Source organism: Haemaphysalis longicornis, unplaced genomic scaffold, assembly GCF_048455015.1.
Source record: "Haemaphysalis longicornis isolate Haplotype H1 unplaced genomic scaffold, Haemaphysalis longicornis Haplotype H1 scaffold_9, whole genome shotgun sequence".
NCBI classification, from domain to species: Eukaryota; Metazoa; Arthropoda; class Arachnida; order Ixodida; family Ixodidae; genus Haemaphysalis; species Haemaphysalis longicornis.
The window spans coordinates 96,819,216-96,838,930 of NW_027526460.1; the positions used below are offsets into that span (position 1 = coordinate 96,819,216).

The 19,715-nt window shown below is 49.3% G+C and overlaps 2 protein-coding genes across 12 annotated transcripts in view; both read left to right on the forward strand.

Annotated features, from left to right (window-relative positions):
• The window catches only part of Scar (wiskott-Aldrich syndrome protein family member 3 SCAR), a 32,364-nt gene extending 14,007 nt beyond the window's left edge, over positions 1 to 18,357 (forward strand). For 2 of the 3 annotated variants that reach the window (XM_077684368.1, XM_077684369.1), the window contains exons 5-9: positions 2,436 to 2,550; positions 4,451 to 4,477; positions 5,496 to 6,474; positions 11,107 to 11,291; positions 13,098 to 18,357. In XM_077684368.1, the coding sequence (XP_077540494.1) occupies positions 2,436 to 2,550; positions 4,451 to 4,477; positions 5,496 to 6,474; positions 11,107 to 11,279 (1,294 nt within the window). In that variant the 3' untranslated portion in view covers positions 11,280 to 11,291; positions 13,098 to 18,357. The remainder of the gene's footprint in view (positions 1 to 2,435; positions 2,551 to 4,450; positions 4,478 to 5,495; positions 6,475 to 11,106; positions 11,292 to 13,097) is intronic. The other variant, XM_077684370.1, reaches the window with a different exon arrangement.
• An 84-nt stretch (positions 18,358 to 18,441) lies between these two features.
• Sif (guanine nucleotide exchange factor still life) overlaps positions 18,442 to 19,715 on the forward strand; it is a 309,147-nt gene continuing 307,873 nt past the window's right edge. For all 9 annotated transcript variants that reach the window (XM_077684357.1, XM_077684363.1, XM_077684364.1 and 6 more), the window contains exon 1: positions 18,442 to 19,008. The gene's annotated coding sequence lies outside the window, so the exon portion shown is untranslated. The remainder of the gene's footprint in view (positions 19,009 to 19,715) is intronic.

Below are 19,715 nucleotides of genomic sequence, written 5' to 3' on the forward strand. Positions count from 1 at the left end.
TGGCAGTATTTGGAATCATCAGCTTCAGTTCAATGAAACTATGTGCTGTGGTGGCGCAGTGGCTAAGGCATTGTGCTGCTGAGCCCAAAGACGTGGGTCTGATCCTGGCTGCGGTGGCTGCTTTTCTGATGGGGGCGCAAAGCGAACATTAAAGATCAATATTAATCTGGAGCCCTCCACTACGGTGCACCTCATATACCAGATGTAGCTTCAGCCGGTTAAACCGCAAAATTTGGATTCGTGTTTCGATGAAACTAAGGTTGGAAAACAAGTTAATACATTGTTCTGTTAAACTTTGGTTAGTTATATCGAGGAATAGCTGATGTCCAAAGGACACGGAAGAGCATTTTTCGAACCCTTATTTGTGGCTGTACCCTTGCTGGAGCCTTAGTTTGCTTGCAGTGCTTAGAGGAAGAGAGAATAGTGTGAGCCATTAGCAGTCACCGTATAAACCACTGCAGCGACTTCGTGCCGGTTTGCTAAGTAATTTGGTGCTACGTCAACCCTGAGGATTTCTGTTTTCAACTTTTTTGGGAAAAATGTTGACCCCTCATTTGTTCATGCAGTGACTACACGTTTAAACCATTCTGGTCTAATGAGTGGTCAAACATGCTCTACATCTTTTGAAGGGACACTAAAAACAAAATACCGATTTCTCTAGATTGATAGATTAGCCCATCGGCAACACTAATACACCACTTCTATGTGTCGCTTTTCTGAAATAAAGTAGAAAATTGCAAAAACGTGGACAGGTATCGCCGCCACTGGCTATTCTGCGCAGCTTAGACCAGAAGGGGTTACAATCGCGTGACAAACATTTTAACAATGCGCCTCCATGAGTTTATAAAAACTTAACTGGAAGTTTTTTAATTGTCGTGGTTGAACATCGATGCACAGAAAGAAAGGTAGAAACAGTATGACAGGACCCAGAAAATAGATCACACGGCAACCCCAAACGCCAACAAGTGCATTTTGGTTTCAGTGCAGCACTCAGCCAGATAAGTGTGACCATTTTACAGTAGTGTGGGCATAGCCACTTTTATTATGACGCTCTACATGCTTTTGCTGCAGTAAAAGAAAACAGGGGCTAAAGTCAGTATTTTCAAGTGTATGAAACGTCTTCTCTGGCTGCCACCCGATCTACCCATCCACATTTGCAGTGGTAACACTACATGAGGGCTGCGCCAACACTCCAAGTGAGAGGCTGCTCCCCATAGGGCCACACAAGAGAGGCTGCACGCTGATCATGTTTAAGTAATGCAGTGATTAAACGAGCTTGTTTTGTAATTTTGTGAACCCCTGTTCCTGGGTGGTAACACAAGTTACCAACTACTAGCGCCTTTGCAACTACACACTGTATAGAATATGCCTTTGTGGTATTCATTGTATGGTTGACTCGGCCGTCGTTCAGGAACTTCGCTAGAGGGAATAATTGGAATAATCGCATTGGAGTGAGACAATGAAGTGAGCAAACGCTTCGTGTTCAAGCCCGGAAGTATTTATGCGTAAATGAGTGATGAATGCAAGTGGCCTTAGACGCTGTGAGTAGGATGACTACAGTGCATCAAAAGTGAGCGATGCGAATGTTTGTGCTATTTGACTGCTTCCGTCAGGGAGTCCTTCTTTGCTCGCTTCATAAGAAATGTCTACTCTGTGTGGACAGGTGTCTGCAGGGAATGATGTTGTCAGATGTACAAGCGGGGCATGATTCGACGTATACGCCGTAGCCAACCTGAATGGGGCCTTCTTCTTCTTCTTCTTCAACAAAGCCTCAATACTGACCGCAGGCCCCGTGAAGGAACCTTTTGCTTAGTGGTCCGGGGTAGCAAGGGACGTGGAGATTAGGTAAAGCATAACCGATTCGACCGAAACTTGCAAAACCGCTTGGTACCTGGTAGTGTTGCACTTCGTTGCTTCTGTACTGCTATACATCACCACTGCCTCGGTTGCTGTCGGTTTATCGTGGCACAAACAGCAGCCAGTAGCTTTGCGTCATCGAATCGCTGTGAGGGAAATGAGGAAGAGGAATGTGTTGTTTTACTTGCGATTCCTCAGCAGTTGGGGCATCTTTCGGCACATAAATCAACACTAAAATGGTTATGGGGAGGTCAGTCTTCCGTTTGACACCAGCTTGCTGGTTGTCTTCAGTGTTCCTTTAATTTGGCCCAACGGACTTGGGAGGTGTCTTCGTAGTGAACACCAAGGAGGGTGCTGCAATAGAGGGAGCACTCTCAAGCGCACTTTTCCTGTTGAAGAAATTTGAAAACACGCAAGCGCATTGTTCAGGGCAACACAGAACGGGCCCACACATTCTTTGCCCTAACCTGGAAAGGGGGTGGGACGTCTGTAGCTTGCTTCAGTGTCCCTTTCGGCTCCAACGTCTCTTTCGAGGATGCCCTTGACTCGGTGCTGTTCTTTCTCCCCAAACAATACAGGGATGATGGTAAAGATGGCCTCAAGTCGTACACGGACCCTGGCTACTTCTTTGAACTGTGGAGGCGGGAAATGCTCAAGGACACCGAACGAATTATGCTCGACAGGGGGAAGAAGGTGAGCTTCTTGCTTTGCTCCTTTTTTCCTTTCTTTTCTTTTTCTGTTTTGACATCGTTTTCCATTCATGTTCGTTATGTGGCCACTGAAATATCAGCTGTGTTCAGGAGCTTCGCACCCCTACAGTCAAATCTGAAATTAAGGTTACACTTGAAATCAAAACAATTGGGGAGGGGGTTGTGGGGGCAATTGAGAAACTCTCCCCTGTTCTTTTTTAGGGTCAATCCGTCCTTTCGCGTGGATTATCAGCAATATTAGGCGGAAGGCAGAGGATTCTTGTACTTTAACAGTACGCGCTCCGCTTTGTTGCGTTACAGCGTAAATGTATTTTTCTCTACCCGGACATTACAGAGCATTTTTTCAGGCTATTCAACTCTGCAACTGTCGTTCTATAGATAAGCTGCCTCCGTATTAAAGAAAAGTGTTTTTAATGACCTACTGATAAGATGTGATATGTAGCTAATTACACAGTTGGAATTAGTACACCAAACTGCATGAACTGTGAAAGTTGCCATCCAAATCCACTCACAAATAAAGGGGTTTTGTCCTTCCTACGAGCAGAATTCCCATTTTAACTTAGAACGGCACAAGTAGTTCTCATTAAAAAGTTAAAAATTTCAAGTGGATGTACATGCTTTTTATAAATCAACTTGAATTCATCAAAGAGGATGGGAACTTGTGTAAATGTCTAAAAACAATGAATGTTTGTTACTGGGAAATAATTTCACGGACTGAACAAGTGAACTGAGGCAGGCTGGTTGGTACGTGGTGATGCCTAGAAAAACAACGCTAAAAATGATACGACAGGAAGATAGCGCAGTGCTTGTTGTTTCTTGCTCTCGTATCGTTTTTAGCGCTGTTTTTATAAGTATTTCACGGAGTCTGCATGCAGTGTAGGGCCAGCCATGCTGACGCTGTTTTTTTGTGTGTGACAGTTATGGGCACGCATTCTAATGTATGGCATTTGATATTGAGATTACAAAGAATTAAAATCAATTACAAGTGTTTGGGTAAATCATGAACAAAGTCGTTGTTTGGATGCCTTGCTTTACGTGTCCTTACCTTTAATATGAACAGCTTATGATTGCTGTTTGCTTCTCTAACATTTGTCATTCACTGGCATATATGGTTGTATGTGTGTGTTGTGTGATTAACACTTTCCTATCTTACCTTGCGGTTCCCGTGGCAATTACCGTATTTGCCCTATTCTAATGTGCCCGCTTGTTTGAAGAAAAAAAGAGACAGAATGACACGAATGTTCGTATCAAGTAATATACAAAAACCATTCCATCAATGGCCTGTTGTCATGGCGAGATGGAGGCATACCGTTTGTGTTTTTAATCGGGGTCTGTCGTTTAATCTTTTCTTCTTTTGATGTCAGAGGGCCTCCATGATTATCAACCCTAGATTGTCTGCGGACGGGCCGCTTGATTTTGTCGTGTATTTTAATAGGACTTCCGGTCTGCTGGTAGTCCTTGGACTGTCCGCGGACCATCTAGGACTGGTACATTGGGGAGGCCTTGAGTTCTGTAATGAAGGTGGTTTCTATTTCTACGTAATGCAAAAACGCTGCAATGTCCAGACACTGGGCTTTGTTTTTTCATTACTGCTTCCTCGTCGGTCTGTTTATTTCGGAGCAGGTCATGTACATACACTTTCAAATCTGGAGCATCCGCACTGGCATAGTTTGGTGAAGATATTTCACCAAACCCTTTCTTTTTCCTCCATGACATTGGGCGTTTGTTGCAAATGAGGGTGCATTAGAAACGACCGAATACGGCATATGCTCAAAGGGAGCCGAGTGCTGATGAATGCGTTGCTGCCTTCTTCGCTGTGTCGTACTGAACCCTCTTTCCTGCCCTGCTGCCTTTCTGGCTTGGCCTTGTGCTTGTCATCTCAGCTGGTGCATTCCAAGGACGGAGCAGAGGTGAGTGCCACAGCTTGGCCTCTCTGCCTGTGCTGCCTGCCTCATAGTTGTGAGCAGAGTACCGTATTTTCGCCCGTATAACCTGCCCCCTGCATATAATCCGCACCCCCACTTTCAGCCCGCCAGAAAAGAAAAAAAAGATTGTCGCGTATTGCCTGCACATTTGATACAGGAAAGTCTGCACCAAAGCTATTGCTGAAGCAACACTTCACGTACTATGTAGACTGAAAAAGCGTATATTTAGCAAGTAGAATACACTGACTGCAATGCGAAAGTCGCAATTCACTAACAAAATTTAGTTAGTGACCTTGTCCTTGTTATTTCTTCCTTGTCCTTCTATGCTTTGTGCAATCACTGCCATAGAAGGCTTCGTCAGTGTTAGTGCATAGGAGCTTCACGGCACTACGCGCATTGCTGTGAAGCTGCACTAAAGGAATAACCCTGCGTATTATCCGCACCCCTGCTTTGCCACTAAAACTTTCACGTTTTTGGTGCGGGTTATACGCACAAAAATACGGTATTTTCAAGCTTGCCCGAATAGGCTGCCATTGCATGTGGAAAAGAAGGCAGTCTAACACCCTCAAAACATAGTCACTGCACACCAATGGCTATTTGGAAGTCTGTGGAGCCCCATTCAGTGGAAAATGAAGCCGTCTGTGTTGATCACAGTGCAGCGACCAGAATAAATTCGGGAGCACTTCTAGAACTGCCCCGTTCGTGTTGGCAGAGGCTTGGACTATGAATTAGTTGCAGCATTCCTAGTTATAATTAAAAGTTTATTACATTCCAGAGCATGGCCTGATTAAGCTCTGTTGTTGCACGGTGAGTGCAGGTTGTGGCGGTGGTTTATCCCTCGAAGAGCTTTTGCCTGGCTCTCTTTTGGAGCCTTTATTAGAGAGGGTGGTGATTGCATGTGTTAATGACCGGTGGGCGCTTGTGGTGGTGAAGGGTAGCTTTCCCCCTCGTTCAGCTGTGGGCTCACTGTCTGTTCTCCTCTTCCGTGTGGGTGCCGGCACAGCCCAACCGAGTGCGGCCGGAGGGCAAGAAGCACAAGAAGGTGCGGCAGCCGCACAACACCCGGGAGCGCTACCGGCAGCTGGCCACGACGCAGGAGTTCTTGGACCACACGCCCATCTACGGGACCACCACCCCCTACCCCAACAGGGGGCCCCCCGCCCCGGGGGCGCCCCTGCCCCACGCTGCCGCCGTGCAGCAGCCCCCGCCGGCCGCCACCACCCTCCCCGATGGGCCCGTGCGCCCGAGCAGCCTGGAGCTGGCCCCTGGCAGCGGCCACTACCCGCCGCCCCCGCCAGCCTACTCTGAGCACGTGGCGCCCCCGCAGTCACCCAACCACTACCCGCCGCCCCCGCCCTATGTGGAGCAGCCCCCTGCACCCTCGCCGGCCAACGGCAACGGCACGCCCTCCCGCCGCCCCCGCCCCAGCCAGCCGCCCCCCGCCCCGCCCACCGGGGGATCCGTCTCCAGCGGCACCTCCTCCCCGAGCATTGCGGGGGGAACCCCGTCGAGCAACGCCAGCCGCCATCGAGCTGCCGGACAGCGGGAAACCCTTCCGCCACCTCCCCCACCCCCAGAGGCTGGCATGGGTGCTCCTATCGCTGCGGATGCCCCGCCGCCCCCCATGCTGCACCAGACCAGCGTGGACAACGGGGGCGACGGCGGCATGGAGCTGCCCCCGCCTCCGCCGGCGCCCGATGCCCCGGCGATGGACGTCACGGCTGCGGGGGTGATTGCGGCGGCACCAGCCGCGGCTGCTCCCCCTCCCCCTCCGCCACCCCTGCCCCCTCCGAATGGGATGGCTGCTGCACCCACGGCCATGGTCAACGGGGGCCTGTCCAACGGAATGCTGGCCGAGTCTGAGAGCTCAGGCTCGAGCAAGGGCGGAGCCCAGAAGGAAGAGAGGGCAGCACCCAGCAAGGGCGCCGCACCGGCACCGCCCACGGATGCCAGGAGTGACCTGCTGGCTGCCATTCGAGAAGGTCAGTGGGGGTCATCACAATTTTTTAAAGCAGTTGCACTGGCCGATGGTCGCATGGTCACAGTATGTGATGCTGTAGCGACCGTTAGTGTGCTCGTGTCAGTGTCAGTTGCTTGAATCGGGGAGCTTGGTGGGATGGGAAGCTCCAGGACTGGTGGCTGCATGATCTCACAAATGGAACAAAATTCATTTTTCAAGCACAAAGTGGTGACAAGGGCCACGAAACGGGACCCCCTTAAAAGCTAAAAGTAACTTTAACCTTAAGAGTACTACATTATAATCACTTCGGTTTCCTTGTGATCAATGTAAAATAATGTACATTACTTGGTGATCACAGCCAGTGGGCACTAAACAGTCCCCTTTTCATCCAACCTTATGTTAAAAAATTACGGCATTTTATTTTCTTTATTTAGGCAAATGCGTTACACTGCCAAACAATATGAAAGCATAATTTTCTCACTTGTACACTGCTGGTCAATACCAGGATAAGCACGCTCGAGATGTGCGAACATTTTCTTAAGTGCAATGCACTTCTTAAGCGACCGTGAACCTGCGTCCACCGGCGATGTCCGCATAACATACCCACGTGGGGGATTGGCCAGTTAAGTGCGAATGCACTTCTTAAGCGACCCTGAACCTGCGTCCACCGGCGATGTCCGCATAGCATACCCACGTGGGGGATTGGCCAGGAATCTCCTCGTCTTCCTTGGCAACGGGGGGAGATGGGCGCGCACTGCCTGGCCGCTGACATGGCACATACCCACGTGGGGGATTGGCCAGGAATCGGGCGGGAGAAGGGCTAATGCACCCGCTTAAAGGAGTACTGACACGAAATTTCAAAGCTGAGATCCGCTCTAGCAATCAAGTACAACGACAACACAAATAGGTGTCTGTGAATAAATGCATCTTTCTTTCTTTGTAGTTGTGTGTGTGTGTGTGTGTGTGATCTCTCTTTCGCGAACATTACCGAACCGCGCAAATTCAACTCGTGCATTCGCACTTTCACATTCTTCCCCTCGGGGAAATGCGGGGAATTTTTGGAAAATAGCTCAGCCGGGATGCAGTGCAGATAAAAAGAAAATTTTTCCATCCTTATGCATTGTCGCAGAATCTAAAGTACTGCAATTACAAAACAATAATTCCTGGTTGTGTAAAGAATCCATGGTACAAGCAGAGGGTCTGTAAATATCGACTTCGAGCAACAGTGCGCATATGCCGCGCGAAGTTCGGCTAATTGGGGTGTCAACCTTGGAATAACAGTTTGTTGTTGTTGAATAGCAGCTTGTTGTTATAACAGTCGTGTTGTTTTTATGTCCAGTTAATTTGTACTCGCCAGCAGCCGTCATAATTCAGAAAGATCGTATTGTATTGCGATGTTAACGATGTGCTCGATTGCGACGTACTCGTTCCGCATTTTATGTCTGCTTCTGTAGACATGACATAATTGGTCAACATTCATGAACAAGATGGCATTGAAAACACGTATTTACTCCCCGATATCAATGGTTAGCATTTGCATTGCGGAACTGTGGAGCGGAGTGCCACTAGCACCACCACTACCACCGCTGCTACTGCTGGCAAGTGCCTTGGTTGCCATCACCCACGCTAGCAGTGAATTAGGATCAAAAATTCACTATTGTGTGCTTTCACAGGTAATAAAAAGAAAACGCACTCAAGCACTGCAACCGCTAACTTAATGCCAGACCATCGCAATTCATTGGGTAATGCACAGACACCGAATAGAGGCGCGGAAAAAGCCGAGCAGTTAACATCCTAGCATGGAGGTTGTGGTGGTCGCTTTGTAGATGGTGTTGGCATCCTGTCAGAAAAAGCAAAATGGAGGCACCCACATCGAAAAAATAAAAAGGTGTATGGCAAGGTTCCTGCTTACACTGCCTTGTCTTGTTGAGTTTGGTGTTTGGTGAGCACATCACCCTTGTGGTCTTGCAGTAGTTTTATACCCCTGTCACACGGGCACTTTCAATCGCGATCGAGCTCGATCCTGCTCAAACTCAATCCTGGTTTCTCAAGCGCGATCGAACGAAAGCAGCGATACTCTCGTCCCCGCTCAGTAAGGACACAGAAGGTGAAAACTTCAACTAATGCCACAAATTGTGTCATTTAACTTTACCCAAACAAGCGTGCAGTAACATTTCCATAGTTACGTATACCTACGACCGTGTGAAGTTACCAGACGCCGACCGCAAGTACATTGTTAGCGCCATCTGGCGTACACGAGTGCAAGCGGTGCAACTTCACGATCGTGATTGAAACGGGCCGTGTAGCAGCGGCAGTACGTCGAGCGCACTCGAAAACTCGATCGCGATTCACTTCAATCGCGATTGAAAGTGCCCGTGTGATAGGGGTATTACAGAAGGGACAGGCCAAATACCTTGACCTGTATTGATGTTTTAAAGGAGCGATGAAGAGAAAACACAAGTTTGGTTCATTCAAAAGATTGTCTCGTTAGAATCATACTGACACCACTTTTAACGTAAACTTCGCTCAAATAAGCTACATAATTGGGAAAAACGGGAATGGTCATGCGACCCACCAGCTCATTTCCCGCAACAGAACCTGTGATGTCACATGGGCTAAGCTCTGCGATTGGCGGAGGCTGGCAGAAGCAGACGCAAATTAGGTAGAGCTTACAAACTAGACGAACGAGCGATTTGCGCTTAAATTTAGGGCACATTCTTTACAAAGCAATAAAATGATGGGAAAAACAGTGGAAGTTACGAAAGCACATGTAAACATAGAAGTACTGATGCGTTCTGCTGTTCGTACTGCGCACAGCATGCTTTGGTTTAGCTGCACAGCACTACGGGGCTTGGGGTTGTCTCAGACGACACTGGCCGATTGACGCAAGCAACGGTGTCTTACGTGACCCCATTTGTCGAGCGAGCACTGTTTCAGGGAACGAATATTTTCTCCCACAACAAAAACAAGCCAGGTTTAAATGCGGGCAAAAACAAACCAAACGCTTGCCACGGTATGGTGGCGCCACCTAGGTTAGGAACGTAAAGAAACGCGGGAACAAACCAACACCGCTGTACAGGGTGGAGACAACCTCTGAACGGTCCCGTGCCGCTGCAATTGGGCCAACGGGCTCAACGCGTTATTCTTTTCGTTTCCCACGAGACCTAGCAACGCGAAACAGACAATATGATTCAAACTTCTTCAGTAAACCGCGTTGCGGCGATAATTTTAGCGCGGTTTTGACACAATGACTTGCTTCGGCGGCGAGCGAGCAACCGAACATGGCGGCGCCAGCGTTACGTGTCTCTACCCTGTATGGCGGATGCGTGAATGAAGGTACTCTAGGCTGCAGAGCGGTCGGTTCCTGTGATGTCACTTGGGACCACGAAAACGCACGATTGAGCGGGAAAATCAAAATTTTAACCTAAATTGTTTAATTTCTCAGTGAATAATGCACCGTTTGTATCCGGACAAGCGCTGGGGGCACTATAAAACACGAAATCTTTCGAATAAAACCAACTTGCATTTTCTCTTCATGGCTCCTTTAATGTCGTGCTTGTCCAACGGAACAGCAGCATGCATGAACGCCAAGCTGAACATCCATTGCTGACTCGAAATGGTGGCTAAATTGTTCAGAAGTAAAAACATGGTAGTGAAAATGAGCCAACCGAGAAAAATTTTGGGACTATGTGATGCAGGTTTGTTGTAGGTTTGGAGAGACACCTTGCTTGCTCTCATCGTGTGTCTATCAAACTTTGCGTAAATTCTTCCTGCTTTCAAATCTCTCTCGGTGTTTTGCGTTGTATTGCAGAGCAAAGGCTCGTAGCAACCTTCAACAAGCACTGCGCCTCTCTCGCACTGCGCAAGCTTGCCTTTCCTCCCCTTCAGTTTTCCTTCTGCACCCACCGCCCTTATCACCTGTTGGCACAGCACCTCTTCTGGCATTGCTTATCATGGAGGAGGCCACACACACGCATACACGGCTTGCCACGCACCACAACTTTGTCGTACATCTTGTGCCATCTTTCTGCTCTATTGGACTCTTCCCCCCCCCTCTCCTCTCTCCCTCTCTATCTCTCTCGCTCTCTTTCTTCGCCCTCTCTCCCCCCAGCATTCATTTGATCTTCAAGAGGACTGTGATTTGGGTGAGTTGGTGAAAGTTCATGATTGACAATCCAGCGCGCGAAAACACGGCACAAAAAAGAACGAGAGTTAGTCCTGTCTAACTCGTTCTTTTTTGTGCCGTGTTTTCGCGCGCTGGATTGTCAATCATTTGATCTTGCTCCAGAAAAAAATAAAATGCTGACGACAAAGCATTGTAGCTGCGATGGTGAAGGAGAGGGTACCTGCACCTGATGGACAAATGATAACAGCCACAATTAGTTCACGGGCTACGCAGTGAAATGGCCATCGCGGCAGCCGCAAAGTTTCTTATCTCACGACAGATGCCGCTAGTTTAACCTAGACCTAAGCACGTGACGTGATCTGGCCGCCCTAGGGCTTGCCGTTCTTGTTCTTACTCCGAGCTGTGCAGCTAGTGGTGCTAGTGACTGGAGCGTTGTTTGGTTTCTGAGCTTGTCTGTTGTTGTGCCCACGCAGTGGTGGTAGTTCTTTTTGGTGTGTGTTCTCAGTGCGGCCGTCTGTTGTGGCGCAGGCATCAAGCTGCGGCGGGTGGAGGACTTCAAGCAGAAGCAGGTGGAGAAGGCGGCGCAACCTCACGATGTGGCCTCCATCCTGGCCCGGAGGGTGGCCATCGAGGTGTCCGACTCGGAATCCGGCTCAGACAGCGAGTACGACAGCGACTGGGACAACGAGACGGAATGCTGAGCACCACACGGGGTAAGGGGCACTCTCCCTTCTTCCCTGGTGGCTGCTCTGCCTTCTAGTTTATTGGTGCGGAGTGCAGGTGTGATTACTCCAACCATAACATTGCGTGTAACTAAGATTTGAATTTGGGCTAGTTGGTTCTGCGTAATATGACCAAGAACAGCACTTAAATAAGGGTAAAGAAAGGAATTTGTAAACGCAGGCGCATTCACACGAATTCACAAACACGTTGCTTGACTACACATATGCTGCAGGACCGCAACTTCGTCCTTCCTCCTTTACAGAAGTGTTATGCTGTTTAGTTGTCCTTAGGGGTCTTGTTCGCCATGTCTGTCATGACTTAGTCGCAAATTCAGCCAAGTATAGTGTTCTGTTACCAGTAGGGCTCTTATTCATGCAGCTATCAAACATTCCTTTCTCTTCAAATGGGAATGTGTACGAAATTCAACATTGAGGTCTTTCCAAGCACTTCCTCTTTTCCCCAGCGGAATGCACGAGCCAGCTCACTGCTTGGCTTCATTGGCTTCCTCTTGGCCTGTTCTTTCGGCTCGGCATAAGCTTGGCTTTGTGTAGCCACGCACCCTTGTGGTCGTTTCGGACAACTGGGACCCAAATTTAAAAAAAATGTGGTTGTTCCCTCTCCCATACGAACCGGTAAAACACGAAAGGGAAATGTGCCTTCAAAGGAGCAGTTATCAACTTGCACGTCGCTGTTTATATTTCATCGGTATGGCACAGTTAGGTGCAGCAATGTTAGACACTGGATTGCATGCGCCGGAGCATTGCGTAAATCCGACTGAAACCACAGGCGCTCGCAAACCGTCCGTGCAAACAAAACCAAATGGATTGTCCGCAAATCGTTTGGTCAACACACGATCCGCTGCACCGAAAGGAGCAGCGGACCATGTCACAAGCGCGACATCAGCAAGTCCACTTCTCCGCAGCTCACGCTGCGCACGTCCCCTGTACTCGTAAATGTTGGCATTGAGGCGCCAACTGTCGGGGCTCATTAGCGTCATGATGCACTATTTGCTTCACCTCTCCTAGATGGCAGCACCATCTGAAAGGAAGGCTATAAGGCGCGTTTGTCGTCCTATTTGGGCCTCTCTGTTCATAGCGCAGTTGGGACCGCATTTCGTACCTCCCGTTGCGGCGAAAGAGTTTGTGGCTCGAATCCCGGCGCCGCCGCGTCAATGTAGTTTTTCTGGCGATGTCATTTCCGTGACGAATATGTCGTCAGTTAGATCTGGTGGACCCCGGCATAAAACACTTTCGTGTTACAAAAAACCCTTCTCCATAGAAACGGGTCTACGCAAACAACCCCTTTCTGCGAAAATCAAAATGTGAAAACTATTTAACGACCACAGCGAAACCCTTTTTTTTGTTTCGCTGAGCTTTGTCTGAATGCTATGCGGAGCGAACCAAGTGTGGCCTGGCCATGCCGCAGCTGACGGTGACTAAACTGACGTGCCTTCTCCAGAGTGCACCTGCGATGGGGCGTCATGTGCCGCTCATAAGTGTGCACATGCCAGCTGCGCCAAAAAGCAAGATCTGTGGGCGAGGAGGGAAATAGAGAAGCTGGCAAGGAGAAACGAACACAGCTGACTGCACAAGTCAGCCAATACAAGCTTCGCTTGAAAAAGAAAATTAGGTTGGCCCTCATAGCTTCCAAAGATTGCATGAATGCCAATGAGGTGAAGCATACATGCAGTGCTTTTCTTGGTAGCTTACTGTGTTTCGGTTGTGTCTCGCTTGGCGCTAAGGTGATCCCTGCATTGAGTCCCTTTCATTGACTGGCCCGCTCTGCATTTCTTTCAGCTGTGCCGCCGTCAGTCTGCTGCAAGTTGCTGCATTGTAGCCCGGCCGTGGACGCAAGGGCCTGTGCATTTGCTAGTCTGGTGTGGGCCACGAGTCTTTCCCCGAGAGGTGCACTTGCTGCTTCACCAAAGCTGCTCAGGTTTGGGGGAGGGGACAACAGCGGCAGGAGGCAGTGTGAGAATTGGTCCAGTATTAACATCTCGGCTGCTGCCCAGAGGCCCCCCCCCCCCCCATCATTCAATGGTTTTATCTCGCAATACTGTCCCCACTTGGATTCCAGGCTGGAGCGAGCAGCGGAAGAAACTTGGGCCATTCCGAATCTTCGTCTTATGACCGCCTGCGTGTTTTTAGAGGTTTATGTTTTTAGAGACGCTGAACAGCTGTCCAACGCTCCTTCCCCTAAAGCGTTTTCAGAGTTCTTTAATGTACACCAGTTGCGAAGCCCCACTTGAGAATCCGGACTGTGTGAATACCCCAGCTTCGTTGTAACAGAGGGGCAAGTGTATTGGCGCAACCTTAGGGGCTTTTCAAATTAGAAAAACTTAGATTAGGCGATGTTTACTAAAAGAGAGTTTTACCATATCGTTATGGTGTTTGTGTTAATGTTTACCGTGTTACCAGAAGCCGGAGTTTCCGTTTATCGCTGAAAACGGTAGGACACGTTTTAGCACACCGTTTGTGGTTTGCATATTTTGGCTGCCGTGGCGCATGTGACATCTGGTGAATTAGCCTAAAGCAAGTCACGCGTAATTTTGTTGCTCATATCTATTTGCTTTCGTTTAAAGTAGCTTGAATGTTTAGTGTTCACAATAGCGGTAATTGTTTTGAGTATACTGTAGCCATCACCTGTAGAGCTTTAAAAAGAAAACGTGTCGGTGGCGTTATCTACCGAGCAGGGTTAGAATCTAGGTGAAATAAAATTTGCCCCCGCGCTAGATATTTAGGCAAGAAATGAGTAAAATATGTTCTAGCAGTTACTCAGTAACCTACACTACCTAGCCCAGCACAATTTTGGCGTTCTAAAAGTACTTTGCGAGCTCAGAAACTTAGCTTAACTACTTGAGGCGGGCAAGGCTTAGCTCGGGTAAGGGCAGCCATTTTGCTCTCCCATCTGAGAAAAATGGTCCTTTGTCGTTCTCCTGACCAATATTTAACAAGAAAAACGTAATAAACAGCATCAAGATTACTTTTATCGGCTGTACCAAGCATGAAGCGCCGGGCACACTGCATTTGCTGTAATCGAAACGCGAGGGTACACTTCGTCTGCTCAGGAAGCTCGCTGGCAACGGTAAGCGTGTGCTGGTCGTGGTAACTCAGGCATGTGCAGTCAACTCCTGCAAACACAGTGAACGGTAACGTAAACATGGTAACGCTATGCTAAAACTCTGTTAACTCTGTTTTCACATTTTTTTTTTCTTTTTAACTTAGGGCAGCAGCTTCAAGCACTTAGTTGCTAGTTCAACTTTCTGTCAACAGATGGCAGGCTAATCCTTTTGCCCCCATGCTTTCCCCTGTTTGCCCCCAGTGCAGGGGCTAACTGCGGACTGCTTTTTGATACATGGAGCCTGTGGGGAGTTTTACAACTGGTGTGCATTCAGGGACTTTGAGGTGTTGTGTACTCTGAGCCGTGGAATGAATTTTAATTTGGTGGTGTGTTGGGCAGTTTAGTTGCTTTTGCTGTACCCGAGAAGGCTGTATTGCCATTTTTACCATTCGCAGCTATTTGTTTAGTTATTCCTTTGTGCGTAGTACCGTATTTTTGCGCTTATAACCCGCCCCTGCATATATTCCGCACCCACCACCCCCCCTCTTTCAGCTCGCCGGAAAAAGAAGAAAAAAAAAATCCTTGCGTTTTGCCGCACATTTGGTACAGGAAAGGCTGCACTAAAGCTACTGCTCAAGCAACGCATCACATACTATGTATACAGAAAAAGTGTATATTTAGCAAGTGGAATACACTGACTGCACGGCGAAAGTCACAATTCACTCAGTGTCACTGCTCTCGCTAGAGCTATCACTTGAGCAGCAGTCGTCACTGTTGTACGCAAGGTCATGTTCGGTTCCATCCATGTTGTTTATGCTGCAGCATTTTTTGAAGCTTTTAGTGTTAGTCAGTGAGGCTTAGTCAGTGTTACTGCGTAGGACCTTCACGGCACAACGTGCATTGCCGTGAAGCTGCACTAAAGAAAAAAATACTACATATTATCCGCACCCCTACTTTACCACTGAAATTTTTGCATTTTTGGTGCGGGTTATACACGCGAAAATACGGTATTACAGCAGCCTGTCACTGAGTGATCTGGGTACATGTTTCATGCTTAATCGAGTGCACTGAGTGGCTGTGCAGCATGCAGACTAACTTCTTATGCTCATGGTGAGGCTAAGGATGGGACTACACTTGTAATTTGCTTGTGGCGTGCCTCTAGTGTTCCGTGATGCCAAAGAACAGCTGGAGCTGCCGTCTTTGTTCACGTAGCCTCCCCTTCCACTGCATTTCGTTTAATCTGTTGCCACCAGCATTTCTCTGTGCTGCGTTTGTGTTATTCGCAGCGACATAGGTGCATCAAAGTGAAACATCTACAAACTAAGTTCCCCCACACCATATCAGAGCTGCTCTTACAAGGACTCCTATTGGTTGGTCGAATGATGATAGCTGTACGTGTCCTTTACAGCTTAGCCCACTGATAATGTTACAAGCGTATCGTAGCCTTCAAGGTTTTAGCTGGGTCTGGCAGGTCATCAAAACTTGTGTTTAGACAAAAATAAAAATGACGAATCGTCATCATCGTCCACCCACAGCCCGTTCACGTCCACAGCATGACGAAGGCTTCTCTCGGAGATTTCGAACCAAAACTGTTGCGGCATTTACAAGTCCATCGTACGCCCTGAAATTTCGGTATTCCATCTCTCTATGGTGTCTTTGGTCCTACCATAACTACCTGAGTTTGTTTGCTGTCCTATGTTCCTAATTGTAAGACTGGCATGGTAAGGGTGTAATTACCACCAGAGATACGAATCGCTGTCTGGCTAATCACTGTTTGAAGCAATTCCTCTGATGAGGGGTTTCGATAATCGTCACTGTGGTCTTCCATACAACCAAAGCTGCATTCTTAAAATAACTACATTCTGAATAGCTCTGTACATGCCTAAGAGGAGCCGTAACAGCATTGGAGTGAGGGCGTGTATGTATTGAAATGACTGCCAGTGCTTATTAAAAAAAAGAGAGAGAGGCTTTTATAATGATTTGTTATTGGTGGGCTACACTGTACGCTGCAGCATCCTGAAGGCGGCAGACCGCTTTTCCTTTTTTTCTTCTTTGCAGCTTTGAGGTGTCAACTTGTGGTTTCAGCACCCCCCTTCACTTCCACACCTCTGAGAGTGTAGAATCTTGTGTGTGCGGTCGGGTTTCCGTTGTGGCACTACTTGTGAACGTACAAGCTTGGCACGGAATGCATATCAGAGTTCATCGATCTTTTTACCCTTTTGCAATACCCTGTGCCAAATCTGTTTCTTATACTATGTGCAGCACGCCTTGTGAGGACGTCTCTTGGTGTTCTTTACTTTCTCTTGCCTCTTTGCAAGCTTGTCTCGGAACAGTAGTTTACACCTTATCCCAAACCTTACAACTCCAGCTACAATGTCAACACTGCACACTGCACAAATAGCTTCTGGTGGATGGCTGAGGTGTGGGCGAAGTAATCGACGTTGCTTTAAAATTAATAGGAGGGGGTTTCTAAGAACGCAAGGTGAAGTGAAAAATCAATGGGTACGTCTTCTGGTTTGCTTTTCGTGTGAAAAGCGAAGGCGGAAAGGTTGAATGTCAAAGGCTGGTTTGTTGAGTGTTTTCCACAGTGGCTGCACCCCACTCATGTCTTGTTCAGGCCCTAACAACACTCGACCATTGCTCAAGAGATTGCTGCAGAAGGTCTTGACAGCTCTCTCACACGTGCCTATTTGCAAAGCAGGCTTGGCGTCTCAAATCTCGATGTTGTAGTGTCGCACCTGAGGGAGCTTTCTGTGGTCACCGCTCTATGTCCCCTGACAACATTATCTGTGGGGACGGCGGTTTCTGAGTTGCTGTGCGTTGTGGCCTGCTTTTCTAGTGCGTGCACCGCGCTTTCTTTTTGCCACTGAACATCGACATCTCAGGTGTCCGTCTGGAATAAAAACAAACGTCTTCAAGCCGCCGATGCTCGAGAGGTGAGCAATCTATGGCCACTCTTTTCGGTGTGTGCTCTGTGTGTGTGTACATGCATTCCGTTTGCTCTGCATTTTGTAAGCGCAGTCATTGTTTGATCCTACGTTTGACTAACAGAAAGCTGATAACGAAACACAGTTTTCGGAAGATAACAGGAAGCTGGTGGCGAACCAATGTTATCGGAGGAACTGAAGTAACTGGATTCAGGGGGGTGTACATATTGTAGCCTTAGGAGTGTTAGAAGGCATGTAGGGGGCTCTGTCCAGCCTGCTATCAGTGCATGGGATGGGAGCGCCTCAGGTGAGCCCCTGATAAGAAATACTGTGCCGGCTTTCATACTTAAACGTGTTAGAAGCTGCGGATGACATTGGTGTCTGCGATATGAAGGTAGGGTCAAAGGAGCGCCAGCCCGCCGAAAATGGGTCGACCTTTGCAAGCGATGTGGGAATGAATTCTTTGGAGTCTGTACGAATGCAGCACCATTGCCATGTGATAAGTGTTGTCGCACTAGGAATGGCCACGCTTACCGAGAGGAGGGAGGCTTCTGTGGCCAGCATTATGTCATCACAGGGGTAAGGGCCTTGATTGCGATATATAGGCACTGTAAATAGGAACCTGTAGATAAGGCGAGGAGTGGCGAGAGTTTTATATTTTTGGAGTAGGACTGGTGCGTCTGCCGTCCTCTTCATGCGTGTGCGAGAAACCTCCATATGTGTATGCCTGATGAGTGTGGCGAGAACGCGATAGCGCTGCTTGTGGGCAATTAGCGTTGTGTCGGCAACAAGACCCCTTACCCTCCTCCTCTTTTTTTTTGTCTCTAGATTACCTGACTATGTCAAACCCCCTGACAATAGAAGAAAATGTTGTTTTATTTTATACATATATATATAATAAATATATGAGAGAAAGATATGGAGGGAGAAATATATATATGGTGAAGTGTTTTCTACACGCTTTGGTTTTCAAGCCCGAGGCAAGCTTTACCTTTGTGAGTCCATGTCTCGTGCCGTCATTTGGGCACTTTTGTATAGATAATGAATAAAGAGACGGATAAAGAAGTGACGGCCGTGTTCTTGTCGCTTTATTTACCGACCGGGGGGCGAGGGAACGCTGCCGGCGGAGCTTGCAGCAGCGCAGCACTTCTGAAACGACCGACTGCGCTGGTGGCGGGCGCACCGTACTCACTTCCGGTAGGCTTCGCCTGGACGCACGGGTGGTCGCCAGAACGCGTTGGGTTGTGGTGGCGACGGGGGCGTGGGGTGGTCGTACCTTTGAACGCCGAACGACCTAAGGTCCCGGTCCTGCGCGCACCGTGGACGTCGCCGCGTTCATTGAGGAGGCGCCGCGATTGAAAAGCGGGGGGTATTGATTTGGCCGGAGGCCGATGCTGGTTGCCGGGGCAACGTGCAGTGCCGGGCGCAGGCGCACTGTGCCGGCGTGAGTCTGGGATCGCGGGAAGCTGATCGCGCGCAGCCCCGGCATCTTGGCGGGCCCCTTCCGAGCTTCGAGCGGGCCCCAGCGCGAGATGGAAACCTAGCAGGCCGCGAGAGCAGCGAGAACCGGCTGGTTCCTCGCACTGCGAGCTCGCCGGCCTCGCTGGCAGTGGGCGGCGGCGGACGTGCCGGGGAGCGCGTACCGCTCGGCCCCGCTCCGCGCCTCGATGAGGGCCGAGACCCCGGCACTACTGTTCCCGGCGACCCACGGCAAGCGAAGGTGAGTCACCCCGGGGACACGACTGGGCCGCACACGGCCGGCTCCGTACGGCCCGGTCGCCCGAACGCGTTCCGGACTCCGCCCGGCGTCTCCGGAAGCCCGGGATGAGTCGGCAAGAGCATCGCACGCGCTTGGGCGCAGTCGCCGACGGCGCATGCACACTACACTTGCTCCCGGCGCCCATCCTTGCTGGCTCCGGAGTCACACTTCCGTGGCTTCTGCGCTGTGGCTCGTACCTGGCGGCTTAGCCGTAACCCCTGGCTGTCTCTTCCCTGCCCTAGTGTTCGGTTGTAAGGGGGATTTGAAGGCGCAGCGGCTTTACGCAAGTAGGCCTAACGCGTCGCAGCGTACCACGTTGCGCGCACGACTGTACGCAGTTCACTGGCCTGGGCCGCCGCGGACGCTGTTCCGAAAGCCGGCGGACATTTCAGGACACGCGGCCGTTTACGGACATGTTGCCAGGGCTGGACGTGTTCGCTGGCGAGTGCATTTGATTTTGCTTTGGCGGCAAATGTGCAGTATCGACGTCGGTGCCGCGTGTCGCCACTGCGGTCTTTTCTCTGCCAATGGCTCCGCATCGTAAAAACGCACTTCGCGAAACACCAGTTTTTGCCGCCTTGACGCATTCTGGGCAGCGGTGGGTGCTCGCGGTAGGTTGGGGGAACGATGGGTGTTCCTGAAGCATGATTTTCCAGCTTCCGATCACA